Here is an 8,045-nt window from a genome sequence, read left to right as displayed (position 1 = left end):
TGGTCATCACCGTATTGCTTTCTGCATTCATATTGCCCATGCTGTGACTTGATTCATGGTCTATCCTGCTGGTTTTGTATGGGCAAAATGAAAGGGGTTAATTCACTTGGTCCTTCTGTCCTATGTTCTAATCAGCTGGAAATCCAGCTCTGAACTCCCCCAGTCTTGCTCTAAATCACTTGGCTAAGATCAAAAGGGGCAAAACCAGGAACCTAATCCAAATCTCCCAATCCTAATCCCAGTTCTCTAGGAGGGCAAGGCTTTCTAGAGTGAAAACACCAAGACATCACCACATTAGTCTCTTTTCTACCATACAAACTTTTATTGCTCATCCAAAAAATAGCACTTTTTCCCTCCCCCTCCCCACAATCATTTACAGTTATAATGTGCAAGTTGAATATTTTCACCAAAAAAAAAAAAAAAAAAAGAATTTCTGGATGTAAACAGCATTCACTCTGATAAAGACAATTCTCAATAAATTATATATCTCACATACTCACAAAGGGACAGCAGTTCACATTTTAATTTGGGAGAATGTATGTGCCAGCTGCTGGAGACAATAAATCCTTCTGCCCACCCTGGGTCAGATGGGGTTCAAAATGTTCCAGGTTTAAATCATGAAACAGAGGCAGCCCACTCAGTGTTTTTAATAGTCTAAGGAGTGCTTTTTGGTTCTTACTGAGAAATGAACATTGCTTTGTCGCTGTGGGACAGCTTTCAAGCACTTGGCAACTAATTGAACCTTCCAAGCCCCAGGCTGTGAGGTAGGCGTTCTGGTTTCTGCTTCCCAGATGGGGAAACTGAGGAACGAGGAGGGGAAAGCGACATGGTAAGGCCACCTAGTGAGTGAGTGGCGGAGGTGGGAGCCGTAGCTAGGCGTCCTGATCCTTGCTGCAGTCCCTTGGCTTTGCTGCACGCAGGGAAAATGCACCTGCCATCGCTTCCAAGGCACAGTAAAGGGGCTGGAGCCAGCTCTAGGTTACAAGGCTAGAAAGGCAGGGCCACTCCTATCTGAAGTGACTCTGGATTCATGCTCTTTGTAGCTAACCAGTGGTTTCATGGGACTGATGGGGTTGGATTCAGATCTTGGCTTTGCTAGAGCCAGGACCGTGATTCCATGAGTTGATCCCAGGCTATGAGAGGTCAAAAACAGGCCTCGTGCCTTTCAGAAGGAAAAGAAACTTAGAAACACAGAGGGAAAATAAAATGCCCTTAACTGGGTTGTGCTGGCCTGATGTGCCCAGCACACCCCATGATTTACTGCCCAACATTGCTACCCAAGGCTTTAGGGCTTCCAAACATGGGTGCCTCCAAAGGCTGTAAACATTGTGCTTTTGGTTCTTGCCAAGCTTTCGGCTTCAGTTCAGGATCAGGGCCGAGCTCCCGACTCTATTGTCCACATCAGAGACCTGGGCTTCTGATTCTTTAAGTGCCTAATGTAAAGCCTTGAGACCGAAATTCTCTGCTGGTGAGGTGCCTGCTGACACCCAGCAGTGAATCTGGTCCTCCAGAGGCAAAGCGAGTGTGCAAGGCTTTTTCCTCCCATGTGCCCACTTTGTACAGGTACCCGCAGTCCGGAGAGAGCACCCAGCCGAAAGATGCAGTCATCCCCCACCAAGCCCTCTAGCTCCCTGACATACAGCCACCTCTGGGGTGGAGCGCCAGGGCCCTTGAACAGCATCCATTTTTAGGATAGGGGGAAACTAGCATCTCCCCTGGAAACTGCCCATGCGGGTAGATTTGGGGAGGTGGATTCTTAACCATCCAGAGCCGCTTTGAAGGGCCGAGTCCGTGGCACGCAGGGGGAATCCCGTTTCCCTTTGTCGGTGCTTCTGATGCCCCCGCCAGGACTCATAGAAGTGCATGCAACCACATAGCAAATGCCACGTCCTGTCTTTTGGAGGGGGCTACCTACAGAAGTCGTCCCCCGAACTGTCGGTGCGGCATCCCAGCTCATTCCTCCTGAGAGGGGAGCCCCTCACTCCGTCCTCCTCCTCCCAAAGACAGCCGACATGCTCCGGACAATGCCGCGCAGGCCCACGCCTTTCCTGCCCGTGCTCCGGGAGTCCCGCACCATGTCAAGGAGCTCGTGGAAGACCACCAAGGCACCGTGATAGGTCTCGGCAGCCGAGATCTCGAAGAAGCCGGCGTCAGTGGAGAGGGCCAGGAGCCGGCCCTCCTCGCTGGAGACCACCCGCCGGTGCTGCAGGTCCCGCTTGTTGCCCACCAGGATGACGGGCACCTTCTCGGTGCTGCCTCGCCGCTTCACCTGCCGGAGGTGCTGGAGCTGCTGCCGTGCCTGGTGGAAGCTGGAGCGGTCGCAGATGCTGTAGACGAGGACGAAGCCGTCGGCCCAGCGCAGCTGCTTCTCGCTCACCCAGGCCTGGAGCTTGGACGCCTGGACGGAGAGACAGAAATGGGGGGCAAAAGCCAAGGGTGAGTGGGTGCAAGAGGGGCTGCTGTGGCAACCACCCACCCTCCTGACCCTGGGACCCCCACCAGATCAGTGGCGGCATCGTTGTGGGCACGTGGCGGCTCTCGTGGCTGGCGGGACCAGGGATCCAACCCATGAGGTAAGTCCCAGAGCCCCAGTCGCCTTCTCCCTACATGCCTCACACCATAGTTATTATATGAACTGAGTTTCCATCCTCAGCACCAGGTGAGTTGGAAGCTCAAGCAACCGTGTTTGTCGTGGGCATGCAGCATGGCGCTCCCCCAGCTCCTTTGGACCTAGGAACAGCCTTGCCGCGGGGGCCTGATCCTGCCCTCCCACGTGGTGCCCCCTGCTGGCTGCCTCAGTGCTGGTTCAGATTCACAAAGGGCAGGATCAGGCCCTGTATGGCTCAGCTCCCATTTCCCTAGTGCCCCTAGGATAGCACCAGAGGGTATGGGGTACAGGTGGCCAGTGGGGGGTCTCTCACCTGGGGGCAGACGGAGTCCCAGATGCTGAAGCAGACGTCCCTGCCTCCCACTGCTACATTGTGAGTGTAGATGGACTCTGCGGGGGGAATGAGAAGGGTGGTCAGAGAGCACAGACGAGGGAGGGAGGGAAGGGAAGGGAAGGGAGGATGGATGGATGGATCTGTCTCTTAATCAGAGCTACTCACCGATGTCCCCGTATTCACCAATGAACCTCCGTGTGAGGAATCGAACTGTCAGAGCTAGGAAAGAAAGACCTGAGTGTCAGATGGGCTGAGAGTGAGGGGAGCGACACACTCACACATGCAAATGCACACACACAAATGCATAGTTAAAAGAAATGCAGGGTACTTGAGTGACACGCACATGCATGTGAACACGCACACAAATGCGTAGCTGAAAGCAATGCAGGGTACTTGGAGAGTGACATGCACACACACACACATGCACATGCTGGACTGCAAGGCTGAGAGCCATCCTCAGCCCCCAGAGTATCACACACACACACAAGCACCCATGTGTGCACACATGCACAAGTGCATGGCTAAAAGCTTTCAGAGGGATTAGGCTGGGGGATGTCACTCCTTTTGCCACTCTGGACCCCTGGCAGCAGCTGGCAGGCTACTGCATGTGCTGCTCCCCCTCCCTGCTTGCCGAGGTCATTGCCCTGGTCAAATTCTCCACTGGGGTCAGCGAGTGAAACCGGCAGAGCGGGGAGCCCTATTTTGAGGGTCCAGGGTGGTCAGGACACCCTCCCATCACCCAGCCATGCACCTCCCCAGGGCTAAGCCCCCCACACATCTCAGCGATCTGGCGCAGCGATGGGGCTGCAGATAGGAGAGAGGGATGGGGAGGAAGGGTGGATTTTCCTGCTCACCTGATTTCCCCACTTTCTCCGCTCCCAGCACCACGATGTTGGCTTCCACCTTGGGCTGGCTCCCTTCGGACATCCTGCAGGTCTGGGATGGCCCGCTGCTGAGTTGAACGACCATTTGTAATCCGCAGGAAGGCGGGAGGTGGGAGTGCAGCCGGCTGTCTCAGTCCAGTGTGTGCAGCCTGGGCGACTCCGGGCTTTGAGAGCCAGGAGCTCCGGAGCCCGGTTTTATAAGGAGAAGGTGGAGCCGGGCTTTGAGTGATGGGCACAGCCAGAGGGAGGTCACGCTGCTCCCCACACTGACAAGCATGTGCCCAGAGGCACGGGGAGGCGCACACTTGCATGGTAGGCATGCGCGCACACATGTCCGCACACACACATGCACAAGCCTGGTGCATCCAAGCACACACATACACATGCTATTATGCAAGCAGATTCTCACCTGTTCAAGCAGACTCATCCAAGGCTGGGGAGAGACAGAGATGCGTGCAAACACAGGTTCACAACACGTGCATGCGCGCGCACACTCACACCCCCAGGATTCTCACCTGGAGGAGATTCTCACCTGTGACAAGGGACTCACACAGCTACACATGCAGAGACACACAGGCATATACACATGAGACCACAACATGCACACGCACACTAACACGCAGTCACAAACGCAGTCTCCCTTCTGTGAACACATACACAATTTCTCTCCTACAGGTACTTAACAGTACACAGTTCCTGGCACACAGACGTATATGCACACTCACTGCTAAACATGCACATCTGGACACACTTTTTCCTTGTGCATGTATGCATACACACACACAAACACACAGCCATGGCTTTACTTACATGTGCATGCGCACACCCGTGTTCTGCACACGCACACACACACGTCCATTCCTTCCCTTGGATACGCACACCCCCACCCCATGCCTTTACTTGCATGTGCTCACACACACATGCATCCAAGCCCTGCACACATACACATATGCCCATGCCTTCCCTTGAGCGCGCACACACACACATGCTTTTACTTGCATGTGTGTGCATACACACGCGTGCGCACATGCACACACACATGTCCATGCCTTCCCTTGGGTGTACACACAGATACACACACATCTTTACTTGCATGTGTGCACAAATGCATGCACACACACAGATGCCCATACCCTGGACACACACACATGCATGTCGATGCCTTCCCTTGGGCACACACTCACACATACACCTATGCCTTTACTTGCATGTGCAGACACACACACATGCCCATGCCTTGTATACACACACATATGCCCATGCCCTAGATGCACACACATACATGTCCACGCCTTCTTTTGGGTGCACACACATTCCCACCCTTTCCCCATGCCATCCCTTGCCCACACACCCAGCAGCACAGAGACTCCCTGCCCCCCCGACCCCCCACCTCTTCTCCGGGGGCCAGAACTCTCTGCTGGGGCTGGAGCAGCTCCTCCCAACATGACCTGGTCTGGATGCTGATAGTTCAGCATTGTGAGAGCCCATTTCACACCCTGCAGGGGTGGTGAGAACAGGGGGGACATAACGGGGTCTCCTCTTGCTGCTCCTCTTGCAGGCAGCTCACCCACCACGGCAGCTCCTTCTGCACACCCAGGCTCACGTAGCCCCGGAGAGGCGGCACACAGCCAAGGGCTGCACTCCCAGCTGGGCACAACCCAGGAGCTGAGTCCCACAAGGACCCTCTCCAAGCCTGGACTGTAGGTGCATCATATGCATGCGTGAATGCTGAGGGGGGGTTAAGAACGTGGGACTGGCCAGGAGCCAAGAGTGCTGGGACAGGTGGGGAAACTGAGGCAGGGGAAGTGTCTTGACTGAGGACACTCAGAAAGGCGGTGGCAGAGGGAGGGACAAGGTGCCCCCTGGTGGACAGACACAGAATTACCTGTCCATCAAGGAATTTTCTCCTCTCTGGGACTGGCGGGGGCTATATCAGGTGATCCCCACATCCGTGGAGTTCAACCCTGAAGGAGACTATGACAGTAGCTCACCTGTTTCCTCTGTAGATCTCAACCCAGTTCACAAAGTACCCCTGCCCCATGTCACTGATGGGGAAACTGAGGCAGGGAGTGGAGAAGTAACTCACCCACGATCCCCTAGCAGGGTAGGAGCACAGCTGGGAAGTGAACCCAGGTGTCCAGAGTCCAGAGAAAATGTTATGCCACTGTTAACAGGATATTAAGCAGGTCTCGGGCTCTGATGGTTGCTTCAGCCACATGCAGGTCTGATCTGGTATGAGGAGTTGCTAGACACCAGGCTTAGTGTTACCCTGCCGCAGCCTGGACGAAGGCAGCTTTTCTGTTGTTCCGCACTAAGGGACTGGGGTTTGAGGGACCATCGGAGCATGACCTACTTCCCCTGGCCCATTCGTGCATTTGCAGGCCTTTCTCCCCTCCTGTCTCATTCGTCTCCTCTCTAAACAGCCAACTCCAGCATGTGACAGCCTTCCCAGGCTGCTGGCAATGACCACCCCGCTATGCCAATGCCAGAGTGATGATGAATAAGGCATAAAGAGAATGGATGATGGATAGACAGGAAGACAGAGAAAAAGAGAGAGAGAGAGAGAGAGAGAGAGGAGACAGATGCCATTGTCCTGAACGTCAGGTGGATGGATGGATAAATGGATAGGCAGATAGATTAGACAGACAAGTGTTACGGCTATAGATGAGTGACTGTGGAAAGAGTTAGAGAGAAAGCTGAGTATATGGAGGGATAGATAGATAGATCGATAGATAGATAGAAAGGAGGATCCAGGAAACTATAGGCCCATAAGCCTCACATCGGTCTTGGGGAAAATCCTTGAAAAAATTGTCAAGGATCACATCTGTGAGGGGCCAGCAGGGGAGATCATGCCCAGGGGAAATCAACATGGGTTCATCAAAGGCAGGTCCTGCCAGACCAACCGGATTGTCTTTTATGACCAGGTAACTAAATCCCTGGATGATGGTGTTGCTGTGGAAGTAGTCTACCTGGACTTTAAGAAGGCCTTTGACACTGTCTCTCACCCCATTCTCATTACTAAATTGAGCGACTGTGGCATTGATGCCTACACAGTTGGATGGGTCAAAAATTGGCTGATGGGGCGCACCCAGAGAGTGGTGGTGGATGGGTCATACTTGACCTGGCGGGATGTGAATAGTGGGGTCCCCCAGGGCTCAGTCCTGGGGCCTACACTGTTCAATATCTTCATCAGCAACTTGGACGAGGGGTGGAAAACACGTTGTTCAAGTTTGCCGATGACACCAAGATGTGGGGAGAGGTAGGCACGCTCCAAGGGAGAGAGAGTCGGCAATTAGATTTAGACAGACTACAGAAGTGGGAGGATGGTAAAAGGATGGGGTTCAATGTAGACAAATGCAGGTGCTGCACCTGGAGAGAAGGAATCCACAGCACACATACAGTCTGGGGAGTTCCCCCCTTGTAAGCACAGGGGCAGAAAGGGATCTTGGAGTCATTATTGACTCCAAGACAAACATCAGCCGCCAATGCCAGACCGCAGCCAGCACAGCCAACTACACCTTGTCATACATCCAAAGATGCATCTCAAGCCAGTCCAGAGAGGTGATACTACTCCTCTACATGACATTGGTCAGGCCACAGCTGGAGTACTGCATCCAGTTCTGGGCACCGCACTTTAAAAAGGAAGTGGCCAGCCTGGAGAGGGTCCAGAGGAGGGCCACCCGCTTGGTTGGAGGGCAACAGGGCAGGCCCTACGAGGAGAGACTGAGGGACCTGAACCTGTTCAGCCGCAGCAAGTGGAGGCTGAGGGGGGATTTGGTGGCTGCCTACAAACTCATTACAGGAGATCAGCAGCAAATAGCAAGGGCCCTATTCTCCCCAGCACCAACTGCGGTGACAAGGAGCAATGGCCAGAAGCTGCTGGAGAATAGGTTCAGGTTAGAGATTAGGAGACACTATTTCACTGTCAGGGTGACTAAGATCTGGATCCAGCTTCCTAGGGAAGTGGTCCTCACTCCTACCTTGGGTAAATTCAAAAAGAGGTTGGATGAACATCTGCCTGGGGTCGTGTGATCCCAGCATGTGCTCCAGTGGCCACCAGTGGCGGGGGGGGTCAGACTAGATAATCTGTTTAGGTCCCTTCTGACCCCAAACTACTATGAAACTTAGACAGATAGATAGATAGATAAATAGATAGATAGATGAGTATGTATGGCCAGATGGATGAGGTAAATAGCTGGATGGATGGATGGATAAATTA

At 53.6% G+C, this 8,045-nt stretch overlaps 1 protein-coding gene across 1 annotated transcript; it reads right to left on the bottom strand.

The window, feature by feature from the left end:
- Window positions 1-298: 298 nt before the first annotated feature.
- LOC149861179 (ras-related and estrogen-regulated growth inhibitor-like protein A) lies at window positions 299-4,003 on the bottom strand. Its single transcript, XM_090051810.1, has 4 exons — window positions 3,797-4,003; window positions 3,108-3,161; window positions 2,922-2,998; window positions 299-2,398 (listed from the first exon to the last, which is right to left on the bottom strand). The coding sequence occupies exons 1-4, from the start codon at window positions 3,909-3,911 to the stop codon at window positions 1,979-1,981; spliced, it is 666 nt and encodes a 221-aa protein (XP_089907936.1). The 5' UTR covers window positions 3,912-4,003; the 3' UTR covers window positions 299-1,978.
- Window positions 4,004-8,045: the final 4,042 nt, after the last annotated feature.

Source organism: Crocodylus siamensis, chromosome 6 (genome assembly GCF_052110815.1).
Source record: "Crocodylus siamensis isolate JL-2025a chromosome 6, ASM5211081v1, whole genome shotgun sequence".
In the NCBI taxonomy this organism is placed as follows: domain Eukaryota; kingdom Metazoa; phylum Chordata; order Crocodylia; family Crocodylidae; genus Crocodylus; species Crocodylus siamensis.
This window is presented reverse-complemented; position numbering and strand designations above follow the sequence as displayed.

What these genes read in the sequence shown, in the direction of transcription:
- LOC149861179 (XM_090051810.1), bottom strand. Translation starts at nt 3,911, where the DNA reads ATGGTCGTTCAACTCAGCAGCGGGCCATCCCAGACCTGCAGGATGTCC. An exon ending in GGAGAAAGTGGGGAAATCAG is followed by an intron (nt 3,162 to 3,796) that starts GTGAGCAGGAAA and finishes TTTCTTTCCTAG; the next exon opens with CTCTGACAGTTCGATTCCTC. An exon ending in TGGTGAATACGGGGACATCG is followed by an intron (nt 2,999 to 3,107) that starts GTGAGTAGCTCT and finishes TTCCCCCCGCAG; the next exon opens with AGTCCATCTACACTCACAAT.